This window comes from Odocoileus virginianus, chromosome 23, assembly GCF_023699985.2.
Source record: "Odocoileus virginianus isolate 20LAN1187 ecotype Illinois chromosome 23, Ovbor_1.2, whole genome shotgun sequence".
NCBI lineage: Eukaryota > Metazoa > Chordata > Mammalia > Artiodactyla > Cervidae > Odocoileus > Odocoileus virginianus.
Genome location: NC_069696.1, coordinates 12,555,422 through 12,574,514, shown reverse-complemented (window position 1 = coordinate 12,574,514; position 19,093 = coordinate 12,555,422). Strand labels below are relative to the sequence as shown.

Here is a 19,093-nt window from a genome sequence, read left to right as displayed (position 1 = left end):
ATGCTAGGGAAGCTAGGCGGCAACTTCTTGAAAGCAGGATTTGTGGCTTGGGTGTAAACTTGTTCCCCAGCACCCAGCACGGGGCTAGGCATGGAGTAGGAATCCAGGAGGTTCTTGTTGAATAACTAATTCAAGGATGACAGAACTTGGGAGGCATGGCCTCCACCATTCCGCTTCTGGCCTGACTCATCAGCCCAGGCCACGAGGGGTGCTGATGACACAGCTCCCAGGTAACTGGAGCCACTTTGGGGTGAGTAGTCCCGGCAGCATCCCATGTGCCCCCCGCTGGCTGCTCTCCTGTCCTTTCAGGGGGCTCCAAGACCTCACCAGCTCTCTAGCCCCAAACGGCCCCCTCACAGAGGCTCATTTATTCCCTAACAACCTGCCCAGCTATGTTAAAATACATACAACTCCTTCTGGTCCTCATACCCCGGCAAGGCAAGGCAGATTACTATGGCAATCTCACTGAGAAGAAAACCGAGGCTCCGAGAGGTCATGAGACTTGCCTGGGGTCACACAGCTAGAAACAGACAGCCCAGCAAGAACCAACGCCGGGACATCTGACCCCAAGCTCAGCGCTCCAACCGTGGAAGCAGGGACTCCACGGGGTTTTGCCCTAAGAGGGCCACCCCAGCCATGATATTTTTCAAAAGTGAAATAGAGTAGCAGTCCTTGTATTCTCACAAACAAAGCTCAGAAGACTCTTTCAAAATGTAAATAAAAGCTTTTGGTTCCCTTTAGGAAGGGGAGTGAGGATATTGTTATGAGGGTGGTGACATACGGGCCAAATTTAGAGGCTTCGGCACAGACAACGTGGGCTATGGGAAAAGGTGTGGGTTCCACGAATACTGACTTCCTGCACACCTACTGCACGCCAGGTGCTGCTCGGGGCTTTCCATCATTTCATCGAATGACAAGAACGGTGTCTGCAACGAGAGACTATCCCTCCTCAACCTAACCCGTGTCCATGCGTATGTGCTCACTCACTCACTCGTGTCCCACTCTTTTGCAACCCCATGGACTGCAGCCCACCAGACTCCTCTGTCCGTGGGATTCTCCAGGCAAGAATCCTGGAGTGGGTTGCCATTTCCTCCTCCAGGGGGATCTTCCCAACCCAGGGATGGAACCCACGTCTTCTGTGTCTCCTGCATTGGCAGGCAGATTCTTTACCACTGCACCAACTGGGAAGCCTTACAAGGTGAGCTGGACCATCTCCATTCATTCAGACTTTATTGGGAGCAGGGCTGGTTGCCATGGTACCCAGGCAGGAGCTGAAGACAGGAGCACCTCTGTTTCTCAGGGGACCCAGCAGCGGATGAGGAGCCCAGGGAACAACCCAGAACAGACTGGACATCCAGCACGCCTGCTTGCCAACTGACACTGAGGCTCCTTGGTTTTTTCCTACAGAAACGGTGACGTCCACCGAGGATCGAGAGGGCCATACATGAAATCAACCTGTGGGTCTAAAAAGTAGCTTGAGCTGAGCGATGTCTAGTTCCTATTGGCTTTGGGGAGGTTCTAGTAGAAATTTTGGCAAAGCACACCCTCCATATAGACAGATATTTTTTCCTCCCTCTCCTTAGAAAAACAGTTAAAAAGGAGTAGTGAGCAAGGAAGGGTCAGGGAGGGCTGAGGCTCAGATACCACCAACCACCCAGGGGCCTGGGGAGTCCGGGGCGAGGGTCCCCCGTTGCTGGTGGCTGAGGATACACAAACTGCACCCACCTCACCAGGGCCCCCCGTTAGTTATCTCCAGGAACTATTACCTGAAAGACCCCTTCTGGAGCAGCCCCCGATCACAGTCGGTGCTCTGCTGGGTGGAGAGTGAAGCAGGGGCTGGATAAGGAAGGCTTTGTAGTGGCCCAAGAATACCTCAGGCATTAATAGAGCATTTTTTGCACAGGTCGAAAATGCATTCTTCATTTTTCATTGACAGCTGGTGAAAGAGGAATGTAACAGGGCGGCTGCACCCGGCTTTACGGAGAGAGCAGCTCAGCCCTGCTCAGAGCCGCCTTTATCCCTGCGGAGAGCTGGTTTTTAAAGGACGCATTAGGGGAAGGTCTGGCCCTTTCAGGTTCTTAATCAACTTGGAGAGCTTTCTCCTTCTGTTATCTGGGGGAGCAGTGACCTTCACTGGGTCACGGTCTCCGCGGCTCGTGCACTGGTTAATTCTCTGGGACACAAACTCTTGGTAACTCTGCCCGAGTCAACACCAGCTGTCTGAGAATTCCAGCTCTGGGTATCTGGGGAAGACTGGGCTCTAGGCCTGCTCCGCCTCCAGCAGCAGGGATGCCTGGAACAAACCACACCTGCCTTCTCTGGCCATCGGTCCCTCCTCTGTTGATGGGAGACTCCCAACATGTCACAGAGTGTGGCGGTGACGAAGAACTTGCTTCCAGCCCTGAGTGTCAGCTGCTCCTTCACGTGCATCACAACCCAGCTCAGACCTCACCTCTTCCAGGAAGCCTTCCTGACCCAGTGCCCAATGTCCATTCGGGGTAAGGCCTAGAGCAGGCAGGGGTTCAGCCTATGAGTAGGTGTGGCCCCTTCCCAGGTGCTGCAGGGAGCAGGGGGCTTCTTGGGGGGGGGTGCTCAATGGGCCCAGGAGCCCCCCACGGGAGGCCTGAGAGGCCCCACAAAACACTTTCTCCCTCTCCACGGACTTAGAGGGTTTCTATCTAAGACATTGCTTGAAACGAGGATGCACAGCCAAAAACACGCCTGCAAACTTCCCTGGCCCTGTGGTTTTTGTAGCTCAGTCTCAGGCGGTCATTTCCTTAGCTCCCTCCTCTGCCCGACGGAGACAATCATGGCCCCAGAGGCGTCTGCAAGGACCGAGACAGGGTGCGGGGGTGAGCGTGCCCAGGGACTGTTCTCACACTGCTCAGCCTGGGCTAGAGTCCAGCGGCAAAACAAGCCATCACAGGTGGACAGGCCCATGCCCAGGCCTGGCGTGTGCCAGGGCGGCTACCCTCAGAGCCCAGATGCTCCAGGGGCACAGAAGTTCTTTGGGGCAGGAGAGGGGCTGGGGGGGTGATAAGGAAGTCCAGGCAAGAGGCCCCAAGGAGAGAAGCAAGGCAGCGACCTGCAGGTGTAGAGACGGGGGCTCAGCACAGCCTGGGTAGCACCCCAGGGAGACGCCCGTCCCCTCTGGCCTTCGCCCTCGACGTGGGAGAGCTCACTGGCAGGCTCCAGGGGCCCAGCCAGACAAGACGTCCAGCAAATGGACTGAGACGCTGGACACCAGGCCCAGCCTGGGCCCTCTCCCAGCACCGAACCCGAAGCAGGGCCCGCGGGGCCAAAGGCGGAGAGGAGAGGATGCTGTGCCTCCGCAGGTGGCACCTGTGGTTGCCTCTCACACCGGGGTCTGTCCCCTCCTCGCCAACCCCCTCCCCAGCCCAAGTCACCCTGGGAAGACCGGCCAGGCCCCCTCGCTGCTCGGGAGTCCCCCTCCAAAAGGAGTTGGAAGGGGTGGCCTCCGGGAGCCTCCAGGCTCCGAGGTGCCAGGATTTTCTGTCCCAGTGGATGGGAACCCAAGAAACACAGGGTCCCAGGTTGGTTCTGTTTGGAGTATCCATACGGCTAGAAAAATGTGCTGTGAGCACTGGCTCTGGGCCCAGCTGCGGCCCGGCCCCTGGCTCAGGTCACTCCAGGAGGGTTTAGCTGGGAACCGAAGACGCAGCACTGTACGGAGTCCCCAGCGAGGCCTCGCAGCTGCTTGTCACTGTCTCCCCACCACTATGTCCCCAGGACCTGTTTCTGCCTCCCGGCCGCCACCCGGTGGAATGCAAAGCCCTCAGGGACAGGGGCTGTGCGGACCGAGCCATCCCTGTATCCATGCCAGGCCCAGGGCTAGTGCAGAGAGGGAAGAGCCCAGAAGCGCAAAGAATGAATGAGTGCGTCAGAAGGTTCTGACTGCATCTCCTGTGGTCCAAGAGCAGAGAAGTGCCCCCAGGGTGGCCCAGCGTCAAGCAGAAGGGCGTCCCTAGGTGGGCTTCTGTGTGCAGGTGCCCACGAGCTGCTCACCAACCCCCACACCGGGAGGGAGGGCGGGGGGCACACACACCCTCGACCCCGCCTCCCGCTGCCTGCCCCCATCTCCAGGCGCCCGAAGGTCCCGTAACACGTCGCTCCACCTAACAGTGGGGGAAACTGAGGCCCAGGGCGGGCAGTGACTCAGGGGCAAGCAGCAAGTTTTACGGCTGCATGCCCTCCCCTCAGAATCCCAGCGGGGACTCCTGTACTATTAATTGTAATTAACTAATTATTCTTGCTGCCAACTAGCGGAGGAGGAGGCCGGGGGAGGGGGGCCCCCAGATGACTCAGTCATGTTTACAACATGCAAACCCATTTAAGAGCTTGTAAAGTCGCTATAAATGGCTCTTTGGCAAGAGAGGAGTTAACGATCCCGTCTCCAGCTGCAGCTGCACAACCCTCGGTCAGGGCTGGGGGCCTCGGGGACGGGGTTCTGGGAGCCAACAGTGCCACCCACAGGCCACGTTCCGTAACACTCCGCTCAGGCCCAGCAACATCCAGGACCTGGGAGACCTGAAGGGACGTCCCAGGAGGCTAGTGGTAAAGAACCCGCCCGCAATGCAGGAGCCGAGGGGTCGATCCCTGGGTCGAGAAGGTCCCCTGGAGAAGGAAATGGCAACCCAGTCCAGTGTTCTTGCCTGGACAATCCCATGGACAGAGGAGCCGGGCGGGCCACAAAGGAGTCGCACACTACTTAGCAGCTAAACAACAAACAACAGCTGCAGCTGGGAAGACGGACAGAGCAGGTGGCTCCTGCTCCTGGCTCCTGCAGACGCTCCTCGCATCATGACTGACAGGTGGGGGTTTCCAGCTGGGCCCTAAGGGACCCAGGGACCCGGGTGGGAGCCGGGCTGGTCTGCGACAGGCCGCGGCTGGGCCACAGGCTGGAGGACCAGGGGGCGTCTGGGTGGACCTGCTGTCTCCGGGCACTCACCCACAGTCATGCCGTCCATGTAGCGCTTGATGATGTCGAAAGAGTCACGGAGGTTCCCGTCTGTTATGTCGAAGATGATGTCCGCGTGGTTGGCAGGATAGGCAGGCGTGATGGCCCGGAGGAAGATGATCTCTGCCAGAGAGAAGCGAGGCATGAAGAGGGCGCAGCGCTGGGCCCCGTGACCCCGGAGAGGCCTGACCCAAGCCCATGAGGACCCAACACGAGGACCCCGCGTATGGAGAAGGTACAGGGGTCCCAAGGGACCCCAGGTCGTGGCCTGTCCCCCCTTTGCACCAACAGGGAAGCTGAGGCCTGGCGAGACTTCGGATCCTCCCTAAAGTCATGGAACCCATTAGCTGGTAGGGCACTAGGAAGTAACTGGTGACTGCTCAGGAGTCTCCCTGAAGCTGGGAAGATGGGGAAGGGGGCGGACGAAGGATGTGGGAAAGAGGTCAAGATGGGCCCTGCCCCACCGGGATGGGGGTCGGACAAGCCCCTCCTCGGGCTGGGTCCCAAGCGGGTGTGTGGCTGCGTCCACCGCTCAGGCCTGATGCGAAATCAGTGCTGGGAGCACAAGGGCCCGATTTACACCAGCTCTGCGCAATCTGGGGTAGAGGGGGGAGTCCTCTTTGAGCCTCAGTCTCTCCACCGTAAAGTGCAGCAGGTGGCCCGCCACTGCCCACCAGGGGTCCTCTCCACGGGAACAGTCAAGGTCTAGGTTTCCTGGCCCAAGATGCCGACAGGTACCTCTAACCACGCCCAGCTTCCCGTCGCACCAAACTGTGGGTCAGCACCAGCCGGGAGGCCGCAGCACGGGGGAGAGGGATTTGGGAAGGATCTGCGTGGTCTGGAGGAACCGGTCATGGTGCACGAGGCAAACCACAGAGCCAAGTCCGCGCCGCCCTGCCAAGGTCCCGTGCCTCCCTTTCTAGAGGGACGAGGAGGTGGCGGGCGGGGGGGCAGGGCGGGCAGGGCCACCTCTGGTGCAGGTGAGCCCGTCCCTGGGTGCCTCTCCTGCCCTCCCACCCCCACGGCCAGGCTCAGTGTTCTGGTATGGGCACCGAGTCACTCCCCGGACCCCGTGGCCACGTACAGACACAAGGCAACCTGTCCAACCTCCCTGAGACGGACGGAGCACTCTTGTTCACCCCGGTGTCCCAGAGCCCGACACCCAGGAGGCTCAACTGGCCGAATGAATTCTCATGGGGAGCTCTTCCGAAGGCCGCAGGGGAAGGGTGAAGACTCCACAGAGGAAGGGGGTGTCTGGAGACCACGCCGGCCCTGGCACGTGGGCCGCACACCCCAAAGGAAGGCACGCAGAGCAGCTCCCTGCCCGCAGCCTTCTGCCAGGCATGGGGAGCCCGCTGCCCTGGCCCCGCGTGTGGAAAGGGGCTCTGACGGCAGGTCGACACTGCAGGTGGAGCTGCCTGTGGCGAGTACTCTGAACCCTTTACTGGGGGGTTCCCTGGAGTCGGCCTAGCCACACCAACCCACCTGCCCCTCGGTCTCTAGGATGCAGCTTCTGTGTGCAAAAAGCATCAGTCACGACCCTCTACCGGCTCCCAAAACCCTGGAGTTGAAGCCCCAACTCCAAGTGCAGGCTCCCGTCTACCTTTGCAGCCCATCTCTTGCCAAGCCTCCACCACTCCAGCCAGAAAAACTTGGCTTCCTTCCTCAAAGACCTACACTCCCCACTCACCTCCAGATTTTCTGGAGGTATTCTGATTTGGCCCTCTTTCCCACTCCCCACTTCCCTACATTAACCTCCTACTGGCCCCTCAGGACCCAGAGTAGGGTCACTGCCTCCTGGAAGCCCTCCCTGATAACCCCACACTTGGGCAAAGAATCAACACTTAATAGCTATTCGCTGAACGACTGTCATCCCCCAAATGAGATCCACACCCCCTCCACTGAACTGAGGGCAGGGAACAGGCAGAAACCGGGTTGCCTTGTAGTCCGGGGATACGGAGGAGATCCAGAAGCGGGACGGGGTCAGCATCCCAAGCCCCAAACCCACATCTCGCCAAGGAGCTGCTCCTTCAGGTCAAGCCTCAGCAAGGAGGCTACCCTGGCAGGGATGGTCCCCCAGACGCCGGCCTCCACCAGGACCCCCGAGCCAGCTCCAGACTTGGGAGCGGCCACTCACCTTCGGGGCGGGTGAATTCGCGGAAGGTGGGCAGCGAGACGACGGTGTGGGAGACGGTGTGCACCGGGTCCAGCACGCAGGCAACGTCGTTGGGGCGGCAGGACTTGATGCAGCGGACGGTGTCTGTCTTCTCCTGGCGGAGCCTGAGGGGAGCCACAGCACAAGAGGGGGTGGGAAGTGTGGAACCAGGACACCCACAGAGACAGAGCCCCGGGTCCGGGAGAGAAGCAGGTGGCTGGGCAGCAGCACCCGCCCCAGGCTGGCTCCACCATGGGAGACCCACACCGGCCTTCCAGCCCAGCTGCTCCGAGAGGATGCTTCCGGGTCCTTCTACAAACCGGACCAGGAGTCGAACCCCCGAGGCACACCCCAGTTTCCATCTGCTCCAGCCGAGATAAGCAAAGTTTTGCTATTTACCAGCTGCATGAACTGAGCTTCAGTTTCCACAACTGCAAATCACATTCATTCATTCACTTGCTCAACAAGTGTGTTGGGAGTGTCTGCTGGGTGCCACACACCAGGGACACCAAAAGCAAGCAAGCAAGACAAGGTCCGGCCTTCCTGGGACCCCGGGTCGGGGGGGGCGATCACAGGTAAAGCATGCAGCTCTGTACCCCATACAAAGCAGTCAAATCTCCAGTGTCACATATGTGATGGACGGGAAGGAGAGGCCTGAGTTTGCTACAGGTGCAGGCATACTTTTAAAAACCTCTTAATCATAAAATGAAACACCATGTGAGAGTTACACAGAGCAAAGTTATAGCTTAAAGAGTATTACAAGGCAAACTGCTTTACAACCAGCACCCAGGTCAAGAAAGAGAACTTTAACCTGGCACTCAAGGCCGCTTCGTGGGCCCAGATCTGCCTTAAGCCTCTCGTGCACCCCCAAAGTAACCCCTGTCCTGTCTCTGCCAGCAATCGCCTACCCGCTTTCCTTTGTGTCTGTACCACACATGTGCATCTCGAGAAAATCACTTAAATTTGCCCATTAAAAAAATTGTGCTGTATCTTTCATTTATTTATTTATTTTTGCTGTGCCCTGTGGCATGAGAGATCTTAGTTCCCCGACCTGGGATCGAACACATGCCTCTACATTTGGAGCACAGAGTCTTAACCACTGGACCACCGTGGAAGTCCTTATTCTATCTTTATTTGTCTTTTTCTGGCTGCCTGGGTCTCCACTGCTGCGCACAGGCTTTCTCCAGTTTTGGCGAGTAGGGGCTACTCTCTAGTTGCGGTCATTTCTTTTGTTGTGGAGTATGGGTTCAGTAGTTGTACATGGGCTTAGTTGCCACGAGGCATGTGGAATCTTCCCGGACCAGGGATCGAACCTGTGCTGCCTGCGTTGGCAGGCAGACTCTTAACCACTGGACTACCAGGGAAGTCCTCTCCTGAGTCCTTTGGACTCAGCCCCAGGAATCTCTGATGGCTCTCTTGCTATCTGGCTTAACAAGGTGTTCCAGCCTCATCTTACACTTCTACTGTCCCAGCTATTTCCAAGAAGTGTTGGGTTTGTTTTTTAGTGGAAAATGATATTTCAAGACCATAATCTGGATGCCAAGAATGCTCAGTGCTACTGAGTTGGTCACTGTTTCTAGGCCTCTTTAGTGGAAAATTTTAAAGATCATATACAGTATGAGTTCATACTGATATTTACAATCAAAATAAGAAGCACATAGTTTTTTACTTAACCTTTCCTATATACCAAAGGAATCTCCTTTTTTCCATATCAAAATTCTGGCACACAGAATATGGCAGAATATCCCATAATTATTTATTTCAGTTTATTCCATATTTTGACCCAGTAGTCTCAAAATAACAAAACTAAAATTACTACCATTAACATAATTACATAATTACTTAAAGTAATAATTTGGGGATAAGTTCTCCGTATTCTACCTCCGATTTTAATAGATGTGCTAGATCTACATAGTCTGAGCCTACAGTGATTCATACTATACTTTTTTTTTATAACACTCATTTAACTGTAGTTCTATGAGTAATTATGTTTAATGCTTTCAGGCTGACAATTTTGCATTAGTGCTAATAGTTTGTGCCCTTTGTACATAAAGGCACAAAGACTTGCCTGGTAGCTCAGATGGTAAAGAGTCTGCTTGCAACTTGAGAGGCCAAGGTTCGATTCCTGGGTCAGGAAGATCCCCTGGAGAAGGAAATGGCAACCCACTCCAGTATTCTTGTCTGGAATATCCCATGGATGGAGGAGCCTGGTTACAGTCCATGGGTTCACGAAGAGTTGTACATGACTGAACGACTTTCACTTTTGTACATAAAAGTCTGTTTTGTTGGGCATAAAATCCTTGACTTACTTTTTCTTGAGTATCCTAAGTATTAATTTTCTTCTGGTATAAGTGTTGTTGTGGATAAATTTGATGATAATACAGTTTTTTCCCTTATAAGTCTCTTGCTGTTTTTACCCAAAGGTATTTTTGTTTTCTCTTTATATCTTGGTGTTGGCTGCTCTAAGTCAATATGTTCAAATATGTTGGGTGTTCTTCCAATATGGAATTTAAAATCTTTCCTAAAATATCTGTAAAGTCTCTCGAATTATCAATTTTAGTAATTATTGCCACCTTCCTTTGTTTTGCATTAATTCTTCAGAGATTTCTATTACCTGTATGTTGGGTCTTCTTTGTCTTCAACATCTGTCACTTTCTCTTCAAGTCTTTTCATCTCTTTTTTTTATTTATTTTTCAACTTATGAGAACTTTTTTCCAGCTTTTCCTTAAGTATTTATTTCTGAAACTGCTTTTTGCTTTAATTTAAATAATTTTTTGAGTCTCATCACTTCATTTCTCAGTTTTTCCTAATTCTGGCTTACATTTTTCCTTCATTTTTGGTTATATTTTCAATCCTTTTAGTTTGTTTGATTTAGGTTACAGCTTTGATCTCGTCTGTAAGCATATCTTCCTGGAATACTTTCATTCTCCAGAGGGATGTCATTCTGTTCTTTATTCTCTTTTTTCCTACAATAACTTTACATGAGATTTAACCAGGACACTTCTTGGCTAACCATTTTTATGTGAAATCAGTGTCACATAAGGGATGGTCCATACTTTTCCTGATTTCACAGGGCCCCTTCATCTGTTGTTTTTGGCAGCCTGCTCTTTGACAGGCCTCTACATTTACCTGGAGCTTCATTTTCCACAATAGCCTCTTTCCTACTCAAATTTCTATTTCATTTCCAGCAGTTTCTTCATAGTATGAGATCCTGACTTTCAAGGAAGCCTTGATGGCCCAGTTTTAAAAGTTTAATGGGGCTTCCCTGGTGGTCCAGTGGTTAAGAATCTGCCTTCCAAAAACTAGGAATAAAAGTACCATATGATCCAACAATCCCACTACTGGGCATATACCCTGAGGAAACCATAACTTAAAAAGACATATGCATCCCACTGTTCATTGTAACACCATTTACAATAGCTAGGACATGGAAGCAACTGAGATGTTCATCAATAGATGAAAGGATAAAGAAGTGTGGTATGTATATACAATGGAATATTACTCAGCCATAAAAAGGAATGCATTTGAGTCAGTTCTAGTGAGGTGAATAAATCTAGAGCCTATTATACAGAATGAAGTCAGTCAGAAAGAGAAAAACAAATATTGCATATTAACACATACATACGGAATCTAGAAAGATATACTGAAGAACCTATCTGCAGGGAAGCAACAGATACACAGAGAACACTCGTGGACACAGTGGGGGAAGGAGAGGGTGGGATGAATTGAGCGTTTATATTGAAATATAAACATTATCATATGTAAAATAGATAGCCAGTGGGAATTGGCTGTAGGATGCAGAGAGCTCAAATGCGGTGCTCTGTGACAACAGGGAGGGGATGGGGTGGGAGGGAGGCTCATGGAGGGGAAACATGTAGACCTGTGGCTGATTCATGGCGATGTATGGCAGAAGCCAACACAATATTGTAAAGCAATTACCCTCCAATTAAAAATACATAAATTAAAAAAAAAGAATCTATCTTACAATGCAAGGGACTCAGGTTCTATCCCTGGTCTGGGAAACTAAGATCCCACACGCCGAGGGGCAACTAATACTGCACACCACAACAAAAGACCCTGCATAACACAACAAACATCCTGCATAACAACAAACATCCTGCATAACACAACAAACATCCTGCATAACACAACAAACATCCTGCATAACACAACAAACATCCTGCGTAACACAACAAACATCCTGCATAACACAACAAACATCCTGCATGTCACAACTAAGACCTGATGGAGCCTAAAGAAATGTTAAAAAAAAAAAATTCCTAGTAGCTCAGCTGGTAAAGTATCCACCTGCAATACAGGAGATCCCGGTTAGATTCCCAGGTTGGGAAGGTTCCCCGGAAAAGGGAAAGACTACCCACTCCAGTATTCTTGGGCTTCCATGATGGCTCAGCTGGTCAAGAATCTGCCTGCTATGTGGGAGACTTGGGTTCTATTCCCGGGTTGGGAAGATCCCCTGGAGGAGGGCATGGCAGCCCACTCCAGCATTCATGCCTGGAGAATCCCATGGACAGAGGAGCCTGGCAGGCTACGGTCCATGGGGTCACAAAGAGTCGGACACGACTGAGTGACTAGGCCCAGCGCGGCCTGCTCCACCCCTTCTTCAGTCCTTGCACACACTGGCCACTGCAGTGAGCAAAGTGGCTCCCAGCCTCAGCCACTGTTCTCAGACTGCCCTACTGCGCTTTCTACAGGACGCTGCTGACTGCTTGAGGTTCTTTCACTGCTTCCTCCCGCATGGATGCCAATACCATGTGGGTGGATTTCATTTGAACTGTATGTGGGGGTTGCCTTTGTTTAGTTGGAAACGTTTCCCATGGATGAAAAACTTTCTTATCTGGTCATCGTGGTTTTGCTTAGGATCCGGAGAACTTCCAAAACTATGCTACAGTGTCATCCCAGATGTCTGTGCTGGACAGTCTGCACACATCACTTCCTTGACTCTTCACAGCTCTTCCCTCTTCGCCCCACTGTCTCCTTCCTCAGCTAATAAAACACTCTGTTTTTCACTTGAGAATTTTAGAACTGGGCTGGTATGAAAGGAAGCTCTTCCTTTAAGAGGAAGCTAGAGGAACAAGCTGATGAGCACTGAGTGATCCCGGCAATCCTGCCCCCTTTGCCTCATGGGGCTGGGTGTCTGAGAACAGACTCCAGAGCCAGGCTGCCTGGGTCGAAATCCCGCCCCACCTTCTATCAGCTGTGGGACTTCGGGCGGGTTACGTAACCTCTCTCTCCCTCCACATCTTCATTCTGAAATGAGGATCATAACAGCACTTTCCTCAAAGGCTCCATGAGGGTTAAGTAATTGCCTGGGCCACAGAGGCACTGCCTAGGTGCTAGCTGTGATAGTTGTTAACTATTTTATCATTATATCATAATCATAATTATCATCCTTCACCTTTGGGCTTCCTGGTGTCTCAGTTGGTAAAGAATCTGCCTGCAGTGCAGGAGACCTGGGTTTGATCCCTGAGTTGGGAAGATCCCCTGGAGAAGGAAATGGCAACCCACTCTAAAATTCTTGCCTGGGAAATCCCGTGGACAGAGGAGCCTGGCAGGCTACAGCCCATAGTGTTGCAAGAGTCAGACATGACTAAGCAACTGAACAATACCACCTTTGGGAGCATCGTTTAGCATAGTGACAATCAGAAGTGCACACACATGGGACTTCCCTGGATGCCCAGTGGTTAGAATGCTCTGCTTTTACTGCCAAGGGCTCGGGTTTAGTCTTTGGTGGAACTAAGATCCCACAAGCCACGTGGTGCAGCCCAAAAAAAAAACAACAAAACAAAACTGCACACAGAGGTCCAAGAGTTGGAAGTCATGGCAGCTCTACAAACCCTCTGAACTTTCATTCTCCATTTAAATCAAGATCCAAACGAACACTTGAGTACCTTCCAATGAATGGAGACACTAACACTCATTAACTGCCTACCACAGCCAGATGCTGCCTTGTGTGTAAGTAACTTCATGTCATTTCCAAAATAGTTCAGGAAATGGGCCTCAAAGCTCTGAAAGGCAAATGACTCATCCGAGATCACAGAACCAGTAAATGCCAACAAGGACATTCGAACTCTTGTGTTTCGTTTGGTTGGGTGTGTGGGTTGGTGTGTTTTTTCTGCACTGTGTGATCTCAGCAGGATGATACAGGAATATTGCTACGTAGCCTTCAGGGACTGCAGAGAGGTGAGCAGTCAGGACGAATTCAGATACCGCCATCCCCATGTGTGCACTCAGGTACATACACACACACATCAGAGGTGTTCTCGAATGGAACAGGCCACCTGAAGAGGTAGGAAGTCCCACAAACAAGGGAAAGTGCAAGCAAAGCTGAACAGTCAGTGGAAATGTAGAGGGGATACTGGCAAGCCTTATAAGGTCACCGAAAGGCTTCTAAAGCCCCCAAGAATCCCCCCACATCTTAACACTCCTAGGGGAAAAGAGCTCCCCCCAGCCTCAATAGGCAGGACCATGATGAAAGAATAGTGAAATTTGCTCAGTTGTGTCCAACTCTTTGTGATCCCATGGACTGTGGTCCATGGCATTCTCCAGGCCAGAACACTGGAGTGGTAGCCTTTTCCTTCCTCAAGCGATCTTCCCAACCCAGGGATCGAACCCAGGTCTCTGGCATTGCAGGTGGATTCTTTACCAGCTGAGCTCCAGGGAAGGTCAAGAATACTGGAGTGGGTATAGCCTATCCCTCCTCCAGTGGATCTTCCTGACCCAGGAATTGAACTGGGGCCTCCTGCATTGCAGGCGGATTCTTTACCAACTGAGCTATGAGGGAAGCCCCCAGATGAAAGCCCCAGATGAAAGAATAACTGAATACAATGATGAATCCCTGCTGTGTCTTGTTGATTTCACAGAAGAGGTGGTATTTGAACTAAGCCTTGAAAATACTATCCACCCTCCATTCGTCCATCCATCTATCCATCATCCATCCATCCATGTTTATTCAGATGTTTACTGAGCTCCTTCTACAGGCCAGACATTCTGAAAAGTATAGAGAATACAGACACAATCTCTGCCTTTTAAAATGTGATGGTGAAAAGTCACAAAAACAAGGACTTCCCTGGCGGTCCAGTGGTTAAGACTCACACACTCTGTGCTTCCACTATGGGGGGCATGGGCTCGATCCCTGGTTGGGGCACTAAGATCCTACATGATGCATGACGTGGCCAAAAATAAAATAAAGGAATTGATAGTACCATTTAAAAAGTATTAAAAAAAAAAAAAAAGAACAAAAGAACAAAAAAGAACTGCTCTGATGGAATACACCTGGCTCTGGAAAGCTCAGATTAAGGACAGCCTTCACCAACGAGGTGACTTTTGAGCTACGTCTTCAGGGAGAATGGCCATTTGCAGGAGGAAGGCATGGCACATCTATGGCCTGGAGAAAGCGAGTGTAGAGAAGGGCAAGTGTTCTGCGTAACTAGAACACTGGTCACTAGCAGGGAGTGAGCCAGAGTTGGGAACAGGTGGGAGACGTGGCTGAAAAGGTGGGCAGAGGCTGGAGCAGACAGGGTCTCAGATGCCATTCCAAGGGAGTTGGGCTTCATCTGCTAGTCATAGAAGGCTCTAAAGAGGGGAGGGACATAACCAGACTGGTCCTTCAGAGAGGGCCTCTGGCTTCAGCTTGGAAGATGGTAGACTGAAAGCTGGTCCAGACCAGACATGCTCAGAGAGGGGTCTGGGAGACAGCAGGGGTTTGGGGGCAAGTGTATGCTCCTGTGGCAGGTTACCTGCTGCTTCTGTCATGGGGCACAGCGCACGGTGTTAACTGTATACCTGTCCTCTCCACTAGACAGCAAAGTGGACCCCTTCCCCATCTTCTTCCAGGCCCTTGTAGGAAGGACTTTAGGCCTTTCCAGTATCCTTTACTTGATTCCTCTTGACATTCTCTTTTCCCTTTCATGTTGCTACTTGAAAACAGCATCAGCAGCCACAGAAATGCTCGACGTGCAAAGCGATGTTGGCAGGAAGTCATCCATTCCCTCAACAGACAGAAACAGAGCACCTACTGATGCGAGCGCTGGCCAGGAGCTTAGGGACACAGCACTGAATGAGACCGACTTGGTCCCTGACTCCCCGGAGCCTTCTGGATGGAGGGGGAAACAAAAGTGAAACACAGGCAAGTGGGACCTGCAAACTATGAGCATCACAAAGGCAGAGTCAGGAGAAAGACTGACAGAAGAAACATAACCCAAGGGTGTCCAGGGAGGCCCAGTGGCGGCAGGAACACAGTGACTGAGGTTCAACCAATATTCAGGCCAAGGGTGAAAAAGCATGTGCGAAGGGCCTGTGGCAGCAGAGAACTCAACAGTGTGGCTCAAGGGAAGCGAGGCAAGGGAGAACTTTTGAGGTCAGGCTGGAGCTGGACACCAGGGATAAATGATGCCGTGCCTGGAGAGGCACACTGGGGCTTGGCTGGGACCATGGTGGAAGGTATCTTCGCAGAGAGGCAGACTGATTGAGGCTCATGCTGGCGGTTTTGTGACGGAATGGAACAGTCAGAATTGTGCCATCAGCAAACCAAGGTTTGAAGACCAGCTGCGTGACCTTGTGCACATCACTCACCCCACCGGGTCTCTCTGGGGACGACACACCTGCCCCACAGGAAGGGAAGGAGTGCACAGGAAGGCCCCGGGGCTTACTGAGGGGGACCCATGAGGGGACACATTCATCAGGCTCCCTTTGCCTCCTCCTGGTACATAGCTGGGGTCCTCCGTGGAGGGAACCAACCTCCCTTAGCTAAGGGCTGCATCTAAAATGCTGCGATCGCGTTTAGAGTTCTTCCACAAGTTCGGGCTTCTCGTCAAGACAGAATGGGAGGTTTGAGTCTCAAGATGGAGCTTTTTTGTTCTCGGTTAAAGGCTCAGCTCCTGGCAATACAGTGAGGAAACCAGGCTGGGGGCCAGAAGACCTGGCTCCTAGACTGCCTCCTACCGTACACAGGCCACATCGCCTTGGCCAAGCCCCTCCCGTTCTCTGGGCCTCAGTTTCCACATCTGTGAAGTGAGAGGGGATGGAGCTCAGCCTCCCTGGAGGCTCAGCACAAGCGGGGGACAGAGAACCATCTCGGACGAAACACCCGGCCTCGCTCTGCCCCGGCCTGGGCCCCCTGGCGGTAGGGACTGTGACGCCCATGCACAGGGCTCCTGGGCACAGACCCCTCACGGAAAACGCTGCTTAGCCAGCCTTGGGGGCGCCGGGCAGTGCTGGGCTCCCCCTTTCCCACCAGGAGCAAGCAGCACAGACACTCCCGACCGCAACAAATAAAACCAAGGCACGCCAGCCATGCTGGGTGGGATTGCCCGCTGAGCCTTTATTGGCGTCCCGGAGGGGAGGGTGGGGAAAGCAACAAGGGGGTCCTCACGACCCGAAGCGCGTGCTCAGAGCTCTGCGGACACAAAGATGTAAAGCTTGGCCACAAAGGAGCTGACGGTGCCGTGGCGGGAGAGGTCCATCCTGACGGTCAGGAGCATGTCCCTGGGCTCGGGGACGGGCTTGGTGAGCGCCACCACCCCGCTGTGGTGGTTCACCTTCCGGGTGCTGAAAAAGCCCTCCTCGTTGCCGCCGGTGATGGCCAGCTGCATGCTGTCCCCGGGGACGACACTGGAGGGGCCCATGCGGAAAACCACGGCGGGCACTTGGATGTTGGTGGGGAAAGAGAGGTGGTAGTAGGTTATTCTCAGAGGCAGCTTGGGGCACTCCTGATTCTCATGGCAAGGCAAGCGCTCACAGCGGCTGCAAGAAAAGTGGACAGAGAGACAAGGAGAGGGTTAGGGCCCATTCAGCAAGCGGAGAAACAACAGAGCGTGGGGCGGGGTAAGCGGGGGGCCTGCTGGGCGGGGCCTCCCGCCGCCCCTCTGGCCAATCAGCCAACGAGAAGAGCACCCCTCACTCACCTGTGGGAGGTGTTGGGGACCTCCAGCCGCCGACTCAGGCACTAGCCTCTTCCAACACCCTCAGGGGGCGCTGGGGGGGCTGGGGTCGGGGTTGTGCCTGGAGCAAGGTGTGTCCCCTTCTCACCAGCAGAGCCCCACCCCAGGCTGTCCTCACCAGGCACACCCTGCCCTCTGAGGGTCGTCCAGGCTCCCAGCTCCTCGCCCAGACAGTGATCAGGGCAACACTGGGCGACTGTCCAGGCCAGCAAACATGGCTGCCGCCATTTACGGAGCGTTTGGCTATTCGTCAGCATGCCTTCGCTAGAGTGACCACACCCACACTGTGAGGGGGCATTGAGGGCCATTTTTCAGATGAGGAAACTGAGGCTGAAAGAATCAGTGGCTTTCTTGAGGTCACAGAGTGTGTAAGGAAGCTAGATTTGTGCTCAGTCAAGTATTTTCCTGTCTTTCCTCACTAAAGCTTTGTACTCTAGGCCCAGTTCCCTGCCTGTATTCACAGGACCAGTTAAGGCTTGGGGCAGAGATGAAGACAGGTCCTAATTTCCTGTGACAATATGAGGAGCGGTTTTAACTTCCTGCGACAGGATGGAGACACGTCCTAATCTCCTGTGACAGGTCCTACCTTCCTGTAACAGGATGCAGACAGGTCCTAACTTCTTGTGACAGGATGCAGACAGGTCCTAACTTCTTGTGACAGGATGCAGACAGGTCCTAACTTTCTGTGACAGGACGGAGACAGGTCCTAACTTCCTGTGACAGGACGGAGACAGGTCCTAACTTCCTGTGACACGATGGAGACAGGTCCTAACTTCCTGTGACACGATGGAGACAGGCCCTAACTGCCTGTGACAGGATGCAGACAGGTCCTAACTTCCTGTGACAGGATGCAGACAGGTCCTAACTTCCTGTGACAGGATGCAGACAGGTCCTAACTTCCTGTGACAGGATGCAGACAGGGCCTAACTTCCTGTGACACGATAGAGACAGGGCCTAACTTCCTGTGACAGGACGGAGACACGTCCTAACTTCCTGTGACAGGACGGAGACACATCCTAACTTCCTGTGACAGGACGGAGACAGGTCCTAACTTCCTGTGACATGATGGAGACAGGTCCCTAACTCCCTGTGACAGGACGGAGACAGGTCCTAACTTCATGTGACAGGTCAGAGACAGGTCCTAACTTCCTGTGACAGGACGGAGACAGGTCCTAACTTCCTGTGACAGGACGGAGACACGTCCTAACTTCCTGTGACAGGACAGAGACAGGTCCTAACTTCCTGTGACAGGACGGAGACACGTCCTAACTTCCTGTGACACGATGGAGACAGGTCCTAACTTCCTGTGACACGATGGAGACAGGTCCTAACTTCCTGTGATAGGATGCAGACAGGGCCTAACTTCCTGTGACAGGATGCAGACAGGGCCTAACTTCCTGTGACACGACGGAGACAGGGCCCAACTTCCTGTGACAGGACGGAGACAGGTCCTAACTTCCTGTGACAGGACGGAGACACGTCCTAACTTCCTGTGACAGGACGGAGACACGTCCTAACTTCCTGTGACAGGACGGAGACAGGTCCTAACTTCCTGTGACAGGACGGAGACAGGTCCTAACTTCCTGTGACAGGATGGAGACACATCCTAACTTCCTGTGACAGGATGCAGACAGGTCCTAACTTCCTGTGAGAGAATATTTATTGCTCCTAAATTCCTGTGACAGGATTATGAGGATAGGTTTTAACTTCCTTTGACAGAATAAAGACAGATTCTAACTTCCTGTGACAGGATGGGGACAGGTTCTAGTCTTCTGTGAGATGATAAGAACAGGCCTATCTTCTGCCTCTTGAACTCCATCACAATGAGAAGGCAGCTGCCTTAGAAGCAGAGCCAAGCTGCTGAGCCCCACAGGACTTGACAGAGCGTGTCCCAGGAAGTTTCGCCATCTTAACTGTGCTTGGATTCTCCAGTTGGCAGTATCTACTACTGTCCTTGTCTTCCATCATGCCTCCATTTCAGCTTTTCGGTTTCCAAGCCTC

The 19,093-nt window shown here is 52.8% G+C and overlaps 1 protein-coding gene across 2 annotated transcripts in view; it reads right to left on the bottom strand.

Annotated features, from left to right (window-relative positions):
- Positions 1–19,093, bottom strand: part of FBLN1 (fibulin 1) — an 81,478-nt gene that overhangs the window by 13,752 nt on the left and 48,633 nt on the right. The window contains exons 15-16 of one of the 2 annotated variants that reach the window (XM_020888285.2): positions 7,116–7,258; positions 4,970–5,101 (exon numbers count right to left, since the gene is read on the bottom strand). In XM_020888285.2, the coding sequence (XP_020743944.2) occupies positions 4,970–5,101; positions 7,116–7,258 (275 nt within the window). Of the gene's footprint in view, positions 1–4,969; positions 5,102–7,115; positions 7,259–16,446; positions 16,896–19,093 lie in introns of those variants that run through there. The other variant, XM_020888286.2, reaches the window with a different exon arrangement.